The 21,206-nt window shown below is 42.1% G+C and overlaps 1 protein-coding gene across 1 annotated transcript in view; it reads right to left on the bottom strand.

Moving 5' to 3' along the window:
* The window catches only part of Syne1 (spectrin repeat containing nuclear envelope protein 1), a 364,140-nt gene that overhangs the window by 6,338 nt on the left and 336,596 nt on the right, over positions 1 to 21,206 (bottom strand). Inside the window, exons 136-146 of the mRNA XM_090337945.1 lie at positions 19,679 to 19,870; positions 18,138 to 18,471; positions 16,275 to 16,343; positions 14,358 to 14,500; positions 11,307 to 11,433; positions 10,578 to 10,777; positions 7,625 to 7,825; positions 6,120 to 6,248; positions 4,558 to 4,770; positions 3,547 to 3,639; positions 1,363 to 1,421 (exon numbers count right to left, since the gene is read on the bottom strand). Of these exons, the coding sequence (XP_090194071.1) occupies positions 1,363 to 1,421; positions 3,547 to 3,639; positions 4,558 to 4,770; positions 6,120 to 6,248; positions 7,625 to 7,825; positions 10,578 to 10,777; positions 11,307 to 11,433; positions 14,358 to 14,500; positions 16,275 to 16,343; positions 18,138 to 18,471; positions 19,679 to 19,870 (1,760 nt within the window). The remainder of the gene's footprint in view (positions 1 to 1,362; positions 1,422 to 3,546; positions 3,640 to 4,557; positions 4,771 to 6,119; positions 6,249 to 7,624; positions 7,826 to 10,577; positions 10,778 to 11,306; positions 11,434 to 14,357; positions 14,501 to 16,274; positions 16,344 to 18,137; positions 18,472 to 19,678; positions 19,871 to 21,206) is intronic.

Here is a 21,206-nt window from a genome sequence, read left to right as displayed (position 1 = left end):
TGGTCATGGCCCACCAATAGATTGGGAAAAAAGAGAGGCATAATATCACATAATGCTCTACCTGTAACAAAGTCTTTTTTCTTTTCTAATGCGGAGGAAAAAGGGTATCAACACCCACTATTACATTCAAGATTCTCTGGAGTTTTTCTCCATATTTCATTATTGATGTTTTGCTAGGAATAAAAAAGAAGCCCCCACAACATTCTCTTTGAGCAAAAAAAAAGAAAGAAAAGCAAATAATAATCATAGTAAAAAGGAAGCTTAAAAACAAGAAACAATGTCAAAATACATTCTGCCTTACTTCAGCTGAGTGGGAATGACCACATAAACTAGCCAGGCCCTTTAGCACACAGCTGGGGAACTAAAACTATTACTCAGAAGTTGTTTACAGTTTTACATTGCTTTATCCCCACCCTCCTTCCAGGAATTAGATTCCTGTTCACTGGTGATAAAGTTCCAGAGGGACAAATATTTTCGTGGAGAACTTCATGGGACTGGAACGAAAAAAAAAAACAAAAAAAACCTAGCTTCAAAGACAGTGTCTTCATTTAAAAAAAAAAAAGCTGCTGGAACACAAATCGATCAGTGGAAAGGCTAAGGAGCACAGACATCACACCAACAACAAAGAAGGCAAAGCACTTCTAATTGCAGAAATGAGGGCTCAGGGAAGCAGGGCTGGAGCAGAGGGGCAGCTGAGGCTCAGCTCTGGAAGGTTACTGGGGGCATGGGCTGACAGGGGATGGAGAGTGAAAGAACTTGCCAAGTGCGAGGGAGGTAAGTGGCTGAGTGTGCTGCTGGCAAGAGGGAAGTTTTAAGACAAGCAGAAGAGAGAAAGGTGCTTGTAAATTTTCAATGAAGTACATCAAATCAGGACTTGGCCATTTTGAGAATCCAAAAACCCACAATCTGGATAAAACAGGAAGATGAAAATAAAAGCTGGGGATGTTAGTTTATTTTATGCAGATTTGTGGGTTCTATGAGTAGTAATAATTCACGGATTGATTACCTGTCTTATTGTAAAATCTAGAAAGGAAGAGGATGATAAAAAATCTGCCATGAATCAATGGTGACTGAATCGTCACTGATTTAAACAATGGACAGATACAGTGAATGCCCTTTGATGGAAAGGCCAGATGGGCCAGTTAACAAAAGTTTGATGAAATCCAAATATTCTATGCTCTGAGATTTGTGATTTCCACTGAGAATGAGTTCTTCCAATTTACTAGGAGAGGAGGTGGGTGGAAATGAGTCATTTCTCAACTATCCTGAGGCAGACCAGATACAGGCCTCCGAAAGTCATGAGCCATTTTCATCATCCTCTTGAGGTTCTAGAACAGTGTGGAAACCAGGAGAATAAGGTACCTGCTATTTGGACTGCTGACAGAGGGTCCAGGCTGGGAGAGACTACATTTGCCTCGTGGCTGTTTGCAATGAACAGGGGTAAAGAAAGAAGAGTGTTCAGTCCAGGCAAATAAAGACAAGCTACTGATGAAGATAACTAAAAGTGCAGCAAAGAAAAAACAAATTAAACGAAATGATCAGTACCCATGAACCAAGGAAACTGGCTTTTCTTCAGTTGAAGAAATTATATGAGTTCATGTCTAAATTTTTAGTCATAAAATAAACACAAACGATAGTTCTGGAGGACAACTCGCAGTGATAACCAGACCTCTCCTTGTTGTGTCAAAACACAATCTACTGTGCTACCTAAACATCTCTGTGCATTTGCTAATACTAAACAAAATTCTCTAGGTTCTGCTCTATCACATCTCCCCTCCCCTCTCCTCCTCTTCCCTCCCCTCCCCTTCCCTTCCCTTCCCTTCTTTCCTTTCTCATTTTTCTCCCTCCCTCCTCCTTCCTTCCCTTCCTCCCTTCCTCCCTCACTTCTTTTCTTTCCTTCCCTTTCTCTATCCCTCCTCTCCCTTTGCTCCCTTCCTTCCCTCCCTTTCTCTCTCCTTCCTCTCACTTTGCTGTCTTCCTTTCTTCTTTCCTTCCTTTCTTCCCCCTCCCTCCTTCCATTCTTCCCTTTTCCCTTCTTCCCTCCCTCCCTTCCTTCCCTCTTTCCTCTCTTTCTTCCATCCTTCCTCTCTTCCTTTCTTTCCCTCCTTCCCTCCCTCTCTCCCTTCCTCCCTCCCACCCTCCTTTCCCTTCTTCCCTCCTTCCTCCCTCCTTCCCTCCCTCTGTCTACTCCCTTCCTTCCTCCCATGCTCTCTCCCTTCCTTTCTTTCTTCCTATCCTTCCTTCTTCCTTCTTTCCTCCTCCCCTTTTCCTTCTTTCTGTGCCAGGACTGGTCTTTTGCTCAGGATCTGAATCCTTTAGCTTTTTGGCTGAAGGCTGGTGTTCTATCACTTGAGCCATACCTCTACTCTCGGCTTTTGGATGGTTTATGGTTGATAAGATCCCCACAGGCTTTCCAGCCCAGGCTGGCTTTGGTTCTTGAGCATCAGAACTCAGCCCTTTGAGTAGCTAGGATTACAAGCACAAGCCATGAGCACCCAGCACCTACTCTATATTTCAAAGATACTTCACATCATTCTTTTCACTTTTTAGAACATAAAACTATTCATTCTTTGGCAGTAATATGATGTGATTTGGTGTGATAATGAAGCCCAACAAATTACAGTATCCAAGATAAATCAAGGCTACAATTTGAATTGAAAAGCCAGTATTCCTTCACATTCTTAAACTAGGATCTATAGGACACTAGTGAATGCAGTAAAATAAAACAGTCCTAAGAAGGATCATACATTTATCAGCATAGAATGTGAGTGTATTTAACAAAAAGAAAGTACAAATGAAATCATTACTTCTAAAAACTAAAGGGGAAATGGAATGCATATACTCATAAAGCTGGACCAAAAACTAAAAATGAAAGAACAAAACAAAAAACAAGCTCTTAATTACACAGAGAAGTCAAGGTAGAGGGCAGCAGGGGTTGAGTTTGCCTTCTCTTCCTGTGTTTTGTGAGGCGGCCAGCCACACCATTGGCTTTGTGGGGGAGGGGGGTGTCACCTGTGCAGCTGCCACTTTCTTAGGGTTAGGACAGACACCAAAACCCCTCAAAGAGCACTGTTCTGAAGCCTCTGTGCTTGAGAATCAGCAAGACCTCTGCTGCTCCATTCTGTGGACTCATTCGATGTTCACAGCTTGTCCACTTGAGGTTGAGGCCTTTAGCATGCGACAGCCCACCTAGGATAGGTGGGTATGGTGGTGGTGGTTGGATGGAAGGAACCGGCAGTGGGACACAGGAGCCCCATGTGTCCATGCTAGAATGGCCACGGGAACAAGAAAAGTCGTGCATGCCAACCACATGTTGAGCCTCAAATCTTTTGATAAACAAAATAGCTGTTCTCCATTCCTGAGCACATTCTGGAAGGGCCTTTAGAAGGGCTGGGAAGCAGTTCTATGCTGGTGACAACCCTCTCCTGCTTAGGGATTCTTTCTTTAAGAACCTGTGGACCCTGGGTTGTACACACATATTGTCATTCCCAAATGCACCCCCCCTCCCCACCTTAGCCTAGCTGACAAGGACCAGTGGAGAGTTACCGGTTTCTGTTTGTTTGGGGTACTTCTTCCGGACGTGGGACTCACAGAACCTGATGTGTCCAGATCATCAGCAGAAGACCAGGAAGACAAATCCTACAAGAGGAAGAGGATCCTTTAGCGATTCCATGTCCCCAAACCATGGGTTTCCTTATGCCAGCCCTTCTTATTCCTATTATCTTCACCATTCTTTGAGAGAAAGGCAACCACACAACTACACGGAAACCTCATTCTTCTAGTGTAGTGAGATTTCCTGGTTGTAAATTTGGCCCTTCTGAAAAGTAAAATCATAGTGAAATTATTATAGCTTTATTAGTTGGGGACAGTGGATGTGCATGAGTTGATATGGCTTGGGAGACAAAGGAGTCTGTTTTGACAGCTAAGGATAGAATTCAATTCATTTAAGTCAGGAACAAATGCCTATCTTCCAGGAGTTTAGCTTACAGAATCAGAGAAATTGAATTACCTCTGTCTCAGCCACTATTCTGACCAGATTCCTCTTCCACAAGCTTACAGGGGGCTTTGTGTGACTCCATGAGAGGCTTTTACAACTGAAAGTTGGAAATCTTAACTGCAAATCACTGTACCAGCCAGGGAATTTCTCACAACAGTAAAGGATAATGGGAAAACAAACGAGCAGAGGCCCATCTGTGAATAATAATACAGGCATGAGGAGGATTTGTGCTTTATCGGTGTGGACTTCAAAACTGATACCAACGGTTGGTTTGTTCCATCATGGTGAACTGGTCTTATGTAAAGTCTTAAGTATGTCAGATGAAAGCAAATGTCATGTGGGGAGGGGCAGTAACAGTAGTTTAACAAGAGGAGCTAGGTGTTCTGGATTTAATGGAAGCCAAGACCATGTTGTGTTACAACATAAGATATGTGTTATATGAATGGACAGGATTTGGAAGCTGAAAGTGGACACCCTATCCGGACACGTGCTGCATGGGTAGGGACTGTGCTTTGGCTTTCTGTGGGCATGTGATTCTCTGAAGCCTGATGAGGGCTTACCTGCTGACTGCTTGACATGTCCAGGACCTTTTCCAGGTCCTTGATATGACGACTGACCTCCTTCAAGAGGAGTTTGAGGCGGTTTCCAATCACATGGACTTTTTCTTTGGCTTCCAGACAGTCTGCACCTTCAGCATTCACCAGGAGTTGGCAAGACATGTCTTGCAGCGAGGCTACTCTGCGTTGGGACTCTAGCAGCTCTCGCTTTAGTTGCTGTGCACACAGTGGGAGGTATCATATCAGCAGTTTCAGTCGTTGGACGAAGTTCTCAAAGCAGGTGATCACACATGTGCATTGGCATAGGAAGCTCATGCTCAAAAGGAGGCTTTTCATCCTGGCTATCCTAAAACTACTTTTGCAAAAGGCCTCTGAATCTCTGACCTTATTTACTCAAGGGCGCAGGCCTATGACTTCTATGCACAGTGGCATCATTGGAAGGTTTAGATTGGGTAATAGATGTGGAGGTATTTAAAGTATTATGTAATTGAAGCATATCAACAACTTGTAAAGAAAGAAAACATGAAGATTAGGATACAGCAAAACTTAAGATTTGTCTGATCAGACTGATCTCTACTCAAGGTTATTCATCACTCACCGCATAATGCCAGAGGTCAAAGCTGAGTGAAAATACAATTGCACAGCAATTTCCTCTTGCTTTCTGTGACCTTTCTAGCACTGAATTGAAAGCTAGGATTGCTAGTTTAGGTTAGTAAGTGTTGAATATGAACAGTACATTTTAAAAATGCAGAAAGCTGCGAAAGGCAAAACTTTTTCTTCTCTCCTATCTTTTATAAAATTCATTTGAACACATAGAGCTTTATATTCTCCCAACAATCTGCACAGTAACTTTCAGATTGGAGTTAGTGCTAGAGAAGGTTTCTGTTTCCTGAGAACTGGTATGTTTCCTTTGTGTCCACTTACGACAATAAAGTAACTCAACACATTTCACTATTCCTGAGTTTTCAGGACCTGTTGTATTTAATTTATCTTGAAAAGAATAATTTATTTGAAAAGAAAAGCCCAGTGCTTGTGGCTCAGGCTTGTAACCCTAGCTATTCAGAAGCTGAGATTTCAAGGATCATGGTTTGGGGCAAGCATGGGCAGAAAAGTTCAGAAGAGTCCATATCTAAAATAAGTAACAAAAAGCAGGGCTGGAGCTGAGGTTCAAGTGGTAGAGTACTAGCTTAACAAGAGAAAAGCCCTTAGTTCAGACCTAAGTAACCCCTCCCTTTCTATAAAGGACATTTTAAAATGAGTATTTGGGTAGTTTTATAATCCTTTCATAGTGAGCTACAAACTATGCTACCATATGAAACTCCAATTAAAAATAAGGAAAAGTTAGCTGTCTTAATGAAGACAAGTTACTTGAAATTCAGCACGTTTAAGATGAATGGACCTGAACAAAGGTTACAGTTGGCAAAAGGGACGTAAGCACATTTAATTCACAGAGACTGGAAACCCTAAGGAATTAATTTAGAGGCTTCCATGACAGGGTAAGAGATTAACCCCAACAGTCAAAAAACTATGCATCTTTGCTAGAAATAAAGAGCCAGCATTCTTACCATGAGCTGTCTGTGACGGTCCTGCAGAATCTCAGGATCAAGGTGAGACTCAATTGGGACAATTTCATTTTTCCTTCTGTCAATGTTCTCTAGCATAAGAAGTAACCCGTGGCTCATTTCATGGAAATCCTTCCAAAACACAAGAGTATAAAGTAACCATGAATGACCTCGTTTGTTTGGTCATTATTTTTCTAGAATACATTACCATTCTTTCCCATAGCTCTCATTGGCGTATGCACATTGGTTTGATCAATCAGATGCACAACTCCTTTCTTAGCAAGGACCTGGTACTGTCATAATGATCAGAATGGAAGCATTGGATCTATCCTTTGGGAAGACATAGACATAAAGTAAGTTGGCATCTCAAAGAAGAGTAATGGAGCTATGTTGGAAAGAAATGACTCTCTTGTGCTCTGTGTTTTCCCGTGTTTCAAGATCTAGGCCTATTTTCCCTCTGTCTACCCATGTGCTCATTTCTTCAATCACAGATACCCAGATCCCTTTGGACAAGATGGGCAAGGCATGCTACTGGAGGTCCTGGGGCAATACTGCCTGGCTGTCCTCGTTTCACAAGTTTTCAAGCCCTTCACTATCCCTCTGGGCTTAGAATATTTTCCAAACTCCCAGCTCAGGCCTACAATGGCTTCTCCATTCCTTATCACTACCTGTTACACTCTGGTCTCCCTGGCTGCTTTTCTGTTCCTGCTTCTGGAACCTTCGGTATTTCTCCTTCCTAGCAGTGCCTTTCCTGTGTCACCTCAAAGGACAGTGGAACTGCTCTGACTGCCCTCCCCAAGTAGTCTTACTCAGTTGCTCCCATCACCAGGGTCTGTTAAGTATTGTGCTTAATGATTACCTGGCAATTCCTATGTTTTGTCTTCCTAACAAAATAAGACGTTATGCTATATTTCACTGCTTAGTGTCCTATCTAGCATGTTGTGGAAATGTAGCAAATAATGGTGATATGGATGGTTGAATAAGTATCTATAATGCTTACTTCATCTCCAAGAAATATCTGCCTACTTGCTCTGCAAGTGTGTGTTTTGGGGATGACTGAAATAAACAAATGAGTCAAAGAAGGAATGGCAGGACAAACAAGGGTGTGTGTGTGTGTGTGTGTGTGTGTGTGTGTGTGTGTGGCTTGAACTCAGGCATTTTTCTCTTAGTGTTTTTGCCCGGGACTAGAGCTCTACCACTTGAGCTACAACTCTACTTCCAGTTTTCAGTGGTTAATTGGAGATAAGAATCTCACAGGCTTTCCTGTCTGGGCTGGCTTCAAACCATGATCCCTAGATCTAAGCTTCCTGAGTAATGAGGAGTCCAGGTGTGAGCCACAGGTGCCTAGCTTGGGAATAGTCATGAATCCAGGTTCATGTCTAGGTTTGTCACTAAAATACAAAGTCACCTCACTCAGACATTGGTTTCAGGGAGCAAGTGCATCTTTGAAGTTGACTGCGATAATAAAGGTTTGGCACCAGATGCCACCTGTCCCAAGGCCCACTGACCTGGCACTGCATCAGAGCATCCTGCAGCAGGCCCCGCCAGTCGTCTAGCGAAGAGCACACACGGTCCCAGCGCCCATTCATCTGGGACAGGCGGTCCTGCAGGCCCTGGCTCTCCTCGGTGTCTGCCTGGGTGAACTCAGAGCTGCACAGGTTGATGGAGAGAATGATGGATTTGCGGTGGTCCACGCCTTTCTGGAGCTCCTAGCAGATAGCAGAGAATACACGTTTGCTTGTTTTTGTTTATGTTTTGGTTTTGCCAGTCTTGGGGCTTGAACTCAGATCCTGAGCACTGTCCTTGAGCTTTCTCAAAGCTAGTACTCTACCACTGGAATCACAGCACCACTTCTGGCTTTTCCTATGTTTGTGGTACTGAGGAATCGAACCTGGGGATTCATGCATGCTAGGCAAGCATCTACCAGTAGGCCAAACTCCTGGCTCCAAGAATACATTTTTTTTTAAGTAAAAGTAGTTTAAGACTCTGGAATGATTTCACTCAAAGTCAAAGATTCCTTAGTTAAAACTGGCCTTAATAGGATGGCTAGACCAGAGATGGTAGGGTGCAAATCACAGAATAACTCTGTAGTTAGAAACTGGTTAGATGCCACTGGACTACAGAGATGGATCTTAAGAAAATGTGATCAAGATGGTTTGATAACTGAGACACAATAGTATTAACACACACACACACACACACACACACACACACACACACACAACATCTATCTTTTTTCCCTCTTTAGTTTTTGTGTGAGACAAGAGCTCACTACGTAGGGCTTAAATTTATAACCCTCCTTCTTCAGCCCATGTGCTGGGATTACAGGTGTATACCACAATTCCTTGGAAACACCCACATTTGTAAGGCGAACAAACACTGACAATTAACTTGTTACAATGCATGTCAACGGTTTGAGGACCTGGAGTTCATGATCAGAGTGAGAAGAGTAAATAAAATGGAGAGGAGCCTTCCCAGAAACAGCCTTGATCCTGTGCAGTGGCCCAGGGAAGCTGAATAACTCAGCACCAAGCACAATGATTTGACCATAGCAAAACCAAACCAAAACAAAACAAAATGTAGCTCTGCTGGCATTGAGCAAGAGGGAACCTGCTTACAAATTACTTCTTCTAGTGAAGTCATCCTAGATCACTAGAAAAAAAACAGCTTAAGAAGAGTGTGTTTCATTCTGAAATCCAGTGATCATCACTGTGTCTTGGGCCATATTCTGTGATGGCAGAGAAAATAAATGGGGATTTCCTGGGCTAACCTATTTAGTCTAACTTCATAAATAATGCAGATAAATGGCATTTCTGTGTGTGCTGGTAGTGGAGCTTGAATTCTTACTTGGTTTATTTTTCTAATGGCTAACCACCTGCCACTTGAGCCATACTTCTACTTCTGGCTTTTTTTGCAGGGGTGGGGGGTAGCTGGTAATCAGAGATAAGAATCTTACGGACTTTCTTCCCTTGATCCTCAGATCTCAGCCTTCCACGTAGCTCAGGTACAGACATGAACCTAGTTCCCACAACTGATTTGTGGCTTTATGCATTTCTAAACAACCCAGAGCTCAATTTTCTTTAAAATTCCTCAGATATTTAAAAAAGTTCAGGTGAACAACTCCAGAAATCCGAACTATACAAGCTGCATTTATTTATAAGTTCTCACTTGTAATTTCTTATAAGTTCTGTTATGTTCCTAGTGTGACTTATGCTTTTATTTGTCAGCAGATTTGTAATATGCTATACCAGAGCTTCCGACACAAAGAGAACATGAGATGAAAAGATATTATGGAAAGCACTTACGTGTTTAACCACAGATATATCAACCGAATACACAAGAAGGACCAGGGAAAGATGGTGAAAAGAATGGTTTTCTAGTCCCTTAGCACACAGGCTGATTTCCAAGATCTTATTTCTCTGGCCTCATCTCATGGGGTGTTGGATTCTGGTTAACACTTGTTTTATAACTATTTCGAGGAATTTAGCTGTAATGCAACACTAACTAGAATCATTTACAGACTGCAGAGGAGAAAGTATGTCATTATAGAGATTCTGTAAATTGCATCTTTCATGCAGTACTGTTTCTGAAATTCTTCGGGTGGGGGCAGAAACTTTACTGCAAGATGTCACTATAGGGATATCTGTGAAGAAGGCTCATTTCTCTTTCTGAAAACATAAAGCAAAACAACACAACTGCCAATGGAAAGCTACAGAGACATTACCTCATGTAACAGCATAACCAAAAGGGACAGGAACGAACTACAATTCATCCTGTGTCTGGAGATCTGAGGTAGTTACATTGTAAAAAACACATCTGATGTTCTACAAGCAAACAAACAAACAAACACCCAACACCAGGAGCAGTTTAGCAACTGAAAAGAAACCACACTTTCAACCTATGAATGCAATTCAGGGCAGTGAGGACTTCTGACACCCAGAGCTGGCATAAAAGCAGTCCATTTGTGCTCTCTACTGATTCAGGCCAAAAAAATCAAAGGCAAGTGGCAGGTGCTTGGCCACAAATACTCAACACTTGTGTTCTGTTTTATCCAGTACTACAAAATTGCTATGGCTACCACTGTAGCCAGGTTGATACATGTGGACGGTTTGAGATCACATGATTGCATCAGGTCACCCAAGAGATGACACAGATATTGGCTTGGAAAGGATTTCTTTCCAATTCTTGACAGAGGTGTGCTGGACTTTACTTATGTTTTCCTTACCAAGAGGTTAAATAGAGATACCTAGACATTCCATGAAATCTAAATGGCCATTCAGTGATTGATGTGGTGGATCATTCTACAAAGTGGTCCATTTTTTTTCTACTGCATCTATGAATCATTGAGATTTGGGTGGCTGGGGTGAGGTGAGCATTCTTGGTTATCTTTGGTAGACATTTACTCTTCTGAGGATGGCAGGGACCTGTTTGGCTAGGGTGGGAGAGGCAGGAGGCAACTACCTTTAGCTTTTTGATCTGGAGCTCAATGGTCTGGATGTCAGTGCTGAGGTGCAGATGCTGGAGCTGGTCCAGTTCCTTCTCTGTCTCTCCCAGCCAGGCCCAGATGTTGTTCAGGTCTGAGTTAAACTGCTGCCATTTCTTCATCCTCAGGTCCTTGCTCAGGGCCTGGGCCTGTAGGAGCTCCCATCGGTCAATCACACCTGTCAGGACATGTGCAGAACTGTGAGGGCTTCTCGGCACCTGCTACATTCAGAAAATGCTTTCACCATACATTGGTGGCTGGCTTCAAAGAGCAATGTGAAGAAAAACATTTCTGTCATCACGTGCAAATAGTTCAATGAGGACAATGTGTGGCTCCTATTTGCTTCTCTCACCTTAACAGAGTAAAAAAAAATGGGTCACAGGAGATTTAATACTGTGCTGGACTTTGTGAAATAATAAGCAAGCATGTGAACAGAGAGGTTTCTCCAGTCTTGGTTCTTTTATACAACAGGACTTAGACTGGCCCAATTCAAGATGGTGCATTATCATAAATGGGATAGGGAAGCTCCCGTGATGCTCTCTGCCTCTCTCCTCCATGCCTCTCTCCTCCATCATAGAAGACCATTACAGCAAGACAGAAGTTTCATATCAGATAAGCAAAGGAACCCAATGGAATGTGGAGCTGTAACTAAGTCCTTTGGACTCTTGTTATTTCACACCCACTCGAACACAAGGAAACATACTCACCAGCTGTCTGGGTTTCTGTACTGTTTAAGTTAACAAAGCCAGGAAAGTTCTCCTCTTCTTCTTTCAGTTTGTGCTCCAGTCTCCTCACTGAATCAATGGTGCCACTGCATTCACCAAGGAGTTTCATCTGTTTAGACAGAGATAGTCAAGATAGAGGAGGGGAGAGAGATGGGGAGAGGGAGGAAAGGAAGAGGGGAAGAAGGATGAAAGTAAGGAGGAGAGTTAGAGGAGAAAGAGAACAAAAGGAAGAGAGGTAAGGAGGGAAGAAGGAAGGAAGGAAGGAAGGAAGGAAGGAAGGAAGGAAGGAAGGAAGGAAGGAAGGAAGGAAGAGAGGGAGGTCACTGTCAACATTGTCTCATAGGACAAGTGCTTCTGAGGGAAGCATCTTTGTAGTTCCTCAACAAGGGCAGTAACTGCATTCTACCTCCCTGTGCTGCTCAACAAAATGTAAGTACAGCTTAGCTGGGAGCTGGTGGCTCAAGCCTAGATATCTGGAAGGCAAAGAGTTGAGGATCCTGGTTTGAAGGCAACTAGTCAGAAAAGCCCATGAACCTGACTTCTCCAATTATCCAGCAAAGGGCAGGAAGTGAAGAGTGGCTCAAACAGTAGAATGCCAGATTTAGCAAAACAAAAGAAAACACACAAAAAAGCCAAGCCCGAGCCTGAGACTGAATCCAAGCCTCAATACAAGTATACACATACAAGAAAGTACAGCTTAAAACCAAGTAGTTCCAGCAAACAACAGTCATAAACACAAGCAACAGGGCCGGAGGATATAGTCACAGCATGAGTCATGTGTAAAGTCCTCCAATTTTCTTTTAAACTCCTGAATTAAAAGAAATAAAACCAATCTGGCAAAACCATGTGTATGTTTCTGCAAGTTTCTTTTTCTTTTTCTTCCTTACACTGAAATATGGAAGAACTAATATCCCACCAATCTCTTGGGAGCATTTCCATATTAAATAACTGTAATGTTTAAGATTATGAAGTAATTCCAACTCTCTTAGGAGAAAATTAAAGCAAAGTCTAATTGATATCACAGGATTAAATTCTAGAAATCAAAGAGATAGTTTCCAATAAATCTTTAGTACCATATATGATATTAAAAGACAGTGGTATATACCCGTAATATCAGCTCTCAGCTGACTGAGGCAGGAACACTGAGAGTTTGATGCTAGCCTGGGATTCCTTATGAGATCCTTTATCAAATCATTAAGTGAAATAAAAGAACAAATAATTTCAAGACACTCCTGCTATTTAGATCATTTGTTATCTCTCGAAGCTGTTAATAAATCCCAGTGGTAGCTATGTATGTATGTATGTATGTATGTATGTATGTATGTATATATGATGTATGTATTTGGTCCTTGGAGTTGAACTTAGGACCTGGATTCTGTCCCTGAGCATTTCTGCTCAAGTATAGCTCTCTACCACTCGAGCCACAGCTTGGAGATAACCTTACCACTCTGTCCAGTATGGCTTCAAACTGTAGTCTTCAGATCTCAGCTTCCTGAATAGCTAGGATTATAAGTGTGAGCCACTGGTACCTAGTATTTTGACTGCTTTAGACTGAAGCTAAATGAAATCTCAAATGTAATTTCAGTAATCAATATGGTAATTATCAAACTATTAGGGCTAGGGGCATGATTCAAATAGTAAAGTACCTGCTGGACACCCTGAATTCAAACCCCAGTAACTGAATTTGCATTGATTGTACTGCATAAAGGCGCTCTCACAGCTGTGCACCAGGGGCTCGTGCCTGCAATCCTAGCTACTTGGGAAGCAGAGATTGGGAGGATCCAGTTTTGAGGTCAGCTCAGATATTTATATGTGAAATTCCTTCTCAGCCAATAGCTGGACACAGTAACACACATCTGTCATGCTAGCTATTTAGAAGGCTAAGCTTAGGAGGAGGATGGTTCTAGACCAGCCTCAGGAAGCAATCTCTGTGAGAAATAGCAGCTTGATGTGGTGGCATACATCTAGCAAAAAAAAAAAAATAGATTTTCTGTCCAGTTGTGTGCCCAGGAAGAAAGTAAGATTCCAACCCAAAATAACCAGTAGGAAAAATGATGGTGGCATGGATTACTACTATAGCATCTGCTAACAAGCATCAGATCATGAGTTCAAACCCCAGTTCCACCAAAACTAAACATTAAACAATCCAGAGGTCAGTAGAATAGCATTGGAAGAACATTACCATCAACATATAAAACTAGATCAGTTTTCCTCCGCGATTTCAATAGGTAGCCCATGTGAAGTGTGATTACATCATGGAATTGTTTTGTTTTCTTTTCTTTTCTTTTTTCGTTTACTAACGTAGTTAAAAGAGGAAGTAAAACCCTGGGAAGAGATTTGCTTTAAAAATCTCTCAGTTAATATGTGTAGGAGACAAGTGTTTCTCAAAGGAAAATTACTTGGTCAATAAGTGGACCAGGAAAAATATGGAAAATATGAAATGGATGTATAATGAGCACTGCAAATACACATCCTTTTATTGGTCAGAATTGCTTTCCCCACAGAATATAGGGAGGTGTAGCGTGGTGGAAAAGCACTTGCCTGAGTAGGAAAGGCTCTTATTTGATCCTTACCATTGCAAAATAAAAAGAAAAACAAAACGACCCATAAACATTCCCACAGTCATTAAAAGAATCAAAAGCCTAGGAAAAGAACTGAAAAAAATCCATGTCAGTAATCTATTAGCTAAATCTGCTCTTCCAAGTCTAACCTTGGTCTAAACATTCTTAGTTAAATTTGGAAAAGAGCCTAACGATTCTTGGGAGCCAAGAACATTTTGCTTCATCCAACTAAAATGGGTTTAACTAAACACTTAGCTTAAGGAACAGGCCAGTTATGCCAGTGGACTCTGAAAACAGACTAGGTCATCTTCAACAGTACAGGGCTTTGTTTTTGCACAGCCACATTCATGAGTTCAAGGACACCGCAGTGTCTGGAAAAACTTCTAAAGCTCTCAAGATGCAGACGAGCCATTTTTTGTCACAGACCAGTGATCCAGGTACAGGTTAGGGGCCTGCAGGTCAAGACACTCACGTAGCCTTTGTAGCTAGTATCCAGCTCCGGGCCCATGGGAGTTTTACCGCGGAAGGTATTTTCAGCTTGCCGTATCCGGAAGCGGCTGTCATCCAGGGCTGTGTCCAGTTGTCGGATCTGTGACTCCAATGCACTGGGATCTCCTGCAGTGTCAATCACATGCAGAATTACCGACCCAAGCCTCTGTCAATCACGCCCATACTGTCTGACTAATTGCAAGCTTGACATTGAAGAATTTTCAGAAAGTATTTTAGCTGGTAGCAGAGAAAGGACATGTGTTGGGGGGGCAATTAATTATGAAGCAGATTAAGTACTATGGATTCGGTGGGTTAGCCATTTAAAGGGTTGGATCAGAGAGTATATGTGGCTAAGGGTCTCAGCAGCCTGGGCATTGTAAACAGATTCCATGATCTGTTCTAAACTACCTGAAGCATCTGCACCCTCCATATAATCTGCGTGTGATAAGGAGTGGGAGGTTTTTCTGAACCCGGAAGCTCTTACTTCTCAGGCTCTTTCCATTAACTCTTAGACATGAGAGGAGGTTATGCCTGTGTGTGTGTGTGTGTGTGTGTGTGTGTGTGTGTGTGTGTGCGCGCGCGCGTGTGTGTGTGTGACAGTACTGGGGTTTGAACGCAAGGTCTAGGCCCTATCTCTTAGTTTTTTCACTCAAAATTAAAATAATAGCTGGTAATATATAAAACTAGAGTCCTACTCTGCAACTTGAGTCACAGCCCTACTTCTGGATTTTTGGTGATTAATTGGAAAATAAGAGTCTCGTGACTTTCCTGCTCAGGCTGGCTACATCCTGCACTTAATCACTTTCTGAGCAAAGTGTAGCTCAGAAAAGACCTGCAGGAACATATCACAGTAGTAGTATCTCAACTTTTATCTAAAGTGTGACACAAAATCAAAAGCAAGCTACAATGTCAACCTTCTTTCTCTACAAGCTTTTACTTACTACCTAGATCCTGTCTCATTCTCTCAGAGCTGTGAAACTTCATTGTGCGTGTGTGTGTGTGTGTGTGTTTGTGTGTGTGTGTGTGTGTGTGTGTGTGTGTGTGTTCTTCTCTGTTATAATCTTGGCCCTGAGTGAGAACACACATCAGCAGAGTGCTTCTGACGTATAATGAAAATGGATCAAATATTAATAAACACTTTTAAATTTATATATTGGGGGAGGGACTTTGAATCCATTTGAGACAGGCCTTTCAGTGGGATTTGCTTAGAAAACCACCCTCTCTGTAACACCACCTCACTTCCTGTGTAAAGTAGGAATAATTAATCCCACCATTTGCTATCCTATCATATTTCTCCACTCCAATGACCCAGTTTGTCTAGTGCAGCATTGAGTAAAACAAGCTCCATTTTTCTTTCTTTAATACTACTTGTGTGAGGAATCGTTCTGTGTCCAAAGGGAAATCTAATGGTCCAAGATACTGGGGAAAACATTTGGTTTTATTTATGAGCCGAATGTTCTTAAGTTAAAATGTTATACTTTTAGAGCTGCAATCTGGCTTGTCATGTATGTCAAATGTGATCTCTGAGAGGAGGCTGTGCTTGTAGCCCAGCTAGAGGTCAGCTGCCATCCCCCAAAGCTAGTGCTCCCCCACAACCAACTACTGCACTGGGGCACATTTGCTGAGGACTTTGCTTTGCTTTCTCCTATTTTCTCCTGTTAAGTGGGCATCCATGCTCAATCCTCAACAAGACTGAGTCCCCCTAGACTAAGACATGACTTCATTTCATTGTTGATATAGTATTCTGAACGATCAGCTCTTTTTTTCTCCCTAGCACAGCAGGAAGAGAAGAAGGCTGCGCTTTAGCATGCTTGAGCCCCAAAGCCATGAGAGATCCAGCAGCAGTGCTGAGAGAGGAGGCTTGTTTTAGGAAAGAAAGGGGCTAGAATTTTATGCCTACCAGAGGTATTTCTGATGGCATTTTCTGTGAGTTTTACATAGGCCTCAGGGCATTCAGGGATCACTATATCTGCAACAAGATCACAGTCTTAAGTTGGCAACTAAGTAGAAGCATTGATTCTCTTGTGATAGGAAAATAACTGTCCTAGGGAGAAAGGAGGAAGTTAGTCATTGTAGATAAGACAGCCTTCGGGCACACTGAGGAATAGTCACATGCTCCCCTGACAGTGACTGGAGAGGGCTTACTGAGTCAGGCACTCTTTAAACACAATCATCCTTTTAGGAACCTAAGGGATGCTTGGTTGAAGCATGCCCATTTACAGATAGGGAAACTGGCATTCAGAGGCATGGAAGTTACTTATGTAAATTTAGATAGTAGGAAAGAACCGAACAGGGATTTCAACCCACACAATTCTAAAGAGGTGCATTGTGGCATCTCTACGTGAACACTGAATACCTTCCATCAGTGATGAGCAGGGGCAATGGACTTTAATGTTAAATCTTACCAACCCATGATATCCAAAGGATGACCTGCGATTGACATAAATCTTATTAATAGCTTGTTTCTAGCTTTGTGCAGCCTTTGGAATGAGTGCATGGCTGGAAGTGTACTTCCCATTCCCTGCATCTCAGCTGACACAGCCCATTTTGGTTCACAATAGTCACCTGTGGCTATGTGTAAAAGCAGGGCTAGTTGATTTCCTAGGCCTCATAATGGGCTCTAGTGACAATTAGAAGTGTAAGACACCATTTGCCAGAACAGTGCCACGTGCTTAGGAATCCAAAAACACCATATGAACTGTAGGTAAGGTGCTTGAGAAATCTGCAAGTGCCACAAGTGAAATCCTTTATTCTGTTGTGCTACCTTCTATAAATATTGCTCTTCCATCCAACTCTTTTTTTTTGTAGTTTTTATTGTAATTAGTTTCTAAGCAACTCTTTGCTACATATGTTGCTGGGTTTTTATTATTGGTCTTCCCAGTTTCTTTCTAGATTCTTTTCCTCTATCATTCATTCCTACCTAGGACAATCGCCACTGACATATGGATAGATAAACTGTATTTCTAGGTCCAGTACTTCAGATTCATACTTACACTCCTGGATTAGTATATCCAAAAATTGTACAAGTGTCTCAAAATCAGGATGTAGACGAGCAAGCTCAACAGCCTCCCCAATTCCTCACCTGCCTCCCACAATAGTCTCCCTCTGTGGTCCTCGGGATCTAGAACCAGCTTCACCTTTCACCATCAAGTGACTGCCCACGCCAGAAAGTCACTTCCATCTCAGTCAGTCCTCATGGTTTCTCCCCACCTTACATTCTCTCTAGAGTCGGTGCTGCTTCCTCATTTTAGGCCGCATCCTATCTCTGTCCTGGATTATAAAGCACTTTCATCAGAACTCTGTTGTTCTAAATATGCTCTCTTCCCATAATGTCTACACGGATATAATGTAAACCCATGCATCTGATCACAATGCTTCCCTCCTTAGACACCACTGTGGCTTCTCACTGCCTTCAGAATGACAGCTAAACTCCTCTCCATGGCCTTCAATATGCCCCCTCCGTATTACCCAACCTACAGCCTTGTCACTCTGAGCTAACTTCACATGACCAAAAGCACCAAGGTGAATCACCAAAGCTTGGCTGGATTCCCCATTCCTTTTGCCTGACCAACAGCTTGGTCTCAGCTCAAACATTTCTTCCATAAAGCCTCTGTTTCTGCGCCAAGTTGTTACCCCATGATTTCCATTCAGTGCTATGGCACACTGCTGTTCTAGTGTCGGTCACTTCATGGAAGGTGAATTTGGCTAGCTGATGTGTCTCTGGCACAGGGTTCATTTCCCCACAGAACAGGCTCGTTCCTACCTGATAAGCCAACAGCTCCCCTGAGGTAGAAATCCTTGTCTTCCTGACCCTCTTCATCTTCAGAGGGCAGCTCCCTGGAGACAGCAGACTCCAGGTCACGGCTGAGGTCATAATCATGGTCCCACTCCAGGGGGATCGAGTCCACACTGGCTGGGGTATCCCGTCCAGATCTCTCGCTCCGGAGAGGTTGGGGGAGTGAGAGGGAGGGGTTGGAGGAGGGCTGGGGGGAGGGCAGGCCATCTACAGATGGGTCTTGCCAGCGCAGGTCCGAGAGAGGTGCAGAGTCATCCAGGTCCATCTCCCGATCAGAGAGATCATGCTCATCGTCAGGCAGCTAGACAGGAAGTTAAGCCAGCAAAGTCACTGCAGGGCCCTGCTACAGGGCTTCGAGGTTCTCCCTCCCCACCCCCCCATCCCTCAGGTTCTGCCTCTCAAGGAAAGGATCTCAGTGCTCAAGCCAATTGGCCCACCTGCCTGCCAGGTGGTGGTGATACTTTTGAATGTTCTATTAGCAAATACATAAAGGAATGAACAATTCAAAGAAATCATAAAATCTGTCTACATGTGCTCCCATTTTTATTATTGGGAAAGGGGACTAATATTAACACCTTCCTCAAAGAATCCTGTGAGAAGACTATACCATGTAAACAAGATTACCTTGTGTTGTGCTTGAAACACAGATACACAATGGCACATATCAGGAATAAGAAGAAAGTATTCATAAACTGAAGCTTAAACTGGGTGCCTGTGCTCACAGTTGTAATCTCAGGTACTCTGGGGTTGAGATCTGAGGAATGTGCCATAGTCATCCTAGGCAGAAAAGTCTCTGAGACTCTTACCTCCAATTATCCAGCAAAATACGGGCAAGGAAGGTAAGACTCAAATGGCAGAGGACCAGTATTAAGCAAAAATGCCCAGTGAGGGCTGAAGGCTCTGAGTTCAAGCCCCAAAACCAGTACAAAAACAAAACAAAACAAAATTAAACAAAAATAAGAACCTTAGGCTGTCTTTTGTGCCTCATATTTCAGATATAAAATATAACTTATCACAAAACATTCCAAATCCTGTAATAAACATCACTAGAGATGTGATATTTGTGGTGATTAGAAAACATAGAAGGAAAAGAAAACCCACCAAAGATAAACTGTGAACGGAGTAATTGTTCACATTGTCACTTCATTTCCTTATTTCTTCTAAAAGCTTCTTTCTGTTTCAGGAACATATATGCCGAGCACTCTTCAAAGCATATACATATATATATATATATATGTGATGTATATATAATGCATACATATGTATATATACACATGTATATATACATATATATATACATACATCTAGCTAATGATCAAAGCAATTCTCTCTACCAGGTAGTTACTATGGTTTCATCTGTTTTACAATTGGAGAAATTGAGGTAAGAAAGGGGAATCAACTTGTCCAACATAACTTAGACAGCAGAGTCAAAGCTAACGTTGACTCCGAACCTATGTGATCAACCCTTTCTAGAGTTAATGATATTGAAACAACTTATTGTTTCATACAGGCAGTCGGATGAGTTTCTTGTGGTATCTTTCTACACGCCCAAACACCTCCTGGCAGTAGCGCCGAAGCTCGTCCAGCTCCTCTTCGATGACGGCCGCATCCAGGGGCTCACTCTTTTCAATCAGCTGTTCTCCTTGGGCCATTATCTGCTCAATCTTGCTGTGGTTTAATGAAATTTCCCGCTGGAAGGCCTAGGGGGACACCAGTGCCATGTGAACTTTTCAACTGCATCCGGTAATAGGAAATAATTGTAAGTGATGCATTTCTCATGTTATTAGAAAATCCATGCAGAGGATATTTAATTTACCATATACAATGACAAGCCAAGAGATTATTTATTTCTTTATAAATGAAATTGTAAATTCTAGAACCAGAAGAGGAAACATTAGAAAAGAGGTCTGGGTAATAAAAGTTACCAATAGGCAATGTGGGTAGAGAAAACAAGAGGGAAAATATCCAACCTCACCACCAAGTGAACGGCACTGGTGATTGTTGGTAAAAACAACAGTGTGACATGAACTCTTTGTTTTATACCACACCATATAAATCCTACATCAAACACAAACTAAAGGAAGCTATCCAAGTGACAATGCCACAGATTCTTCTGAAATTTCTTCTTCTTGTGGTTTCTGGATATAAGCATAAAAGCATAAAAAGTTAGGATGATTTGAGAAGCAAAGAATTCTAGGAAGAATACTCTAATAAGTTCCAAGTTCTGCCAGAGTCCAAAGATAGTTCCAATTCTCCTTGGTAAAAATGCCCTTTTGTAAGAACTGCATGCTGATTTTCTTGGGGGATGAGTTGAGGAGTGGTGTTGAGTAGAGGGAGGAAGAGGAGGAGGAGGCACTGGGCAGAATCTTAGGGTTTCTTCCATCTTAATCATTTGCAGTTAAGGGAAATGTTCTTATTTTATTACAACAACCCAAAGCATAAGGGTACCAGGATACTTTTTAATGCATCTCTGAGGAGAGTAATTCAGTAGCATAGTATGTGTCCTGCATGTCCTAGGTTTAAGCCCCAGAGCCGCCTCTCCCCACAAATCTATCTATGCATACTAGAGAAAGCTTCATGAGCTGCCTTGCAAATTGTTCTGCTTCTTCAATACTTACCCTTTCAGGAAATCCTTGTATCAATGCATGGCCCTCTTACTAAAATTTCTAGCAAATCACAGCATTTTAATTATATAGTACAAGTGACTAAATGTATTTAAAACTGAGTTGGCATGCAAGAAGGAAGAATGTGTAGGATGTAATTCTAATAATAGAAGAAATCGTATTATTCTGGAACACGGAAGTTAAGTGAACTAGCAGAAACATGAACACAAAAGTCAATCATTAACATGTGTTACTCAAATAAATATTGAGAAGAATTTGTGTTAACAGTGGTTATTGCTAGGTAGACCTCTTAAAAATTAAAACTGTAGTATTTTCTGATACTTTTTAGCCTTCATGAAGAACTGTCTTACAAGAGTTCTTCATTCTGTTCTCCACAAAAGGGTCGAAGATCCTTTCTCCCCAGGTTTCCTTT

This window comes from Megascapheus bottae, chromosome 8 (genome assembly GCF_031878675.1).
Source record: "Megascapheus bottae isolate mThoBot1 chromosome 8, mThoBot2.hap1, whole genome shotgun sequence".
Lineage (NCBI taxonomy): Eukaryota > Metazoa > Chordata > Mammalia > Rodentia > Geomyidae > Megascapheus > Megascapheus bottae.
Note: the sequence above shows the minus strand (reverse complement) of the source record. Positions and strands in the feature narration are given on the sequence as shown.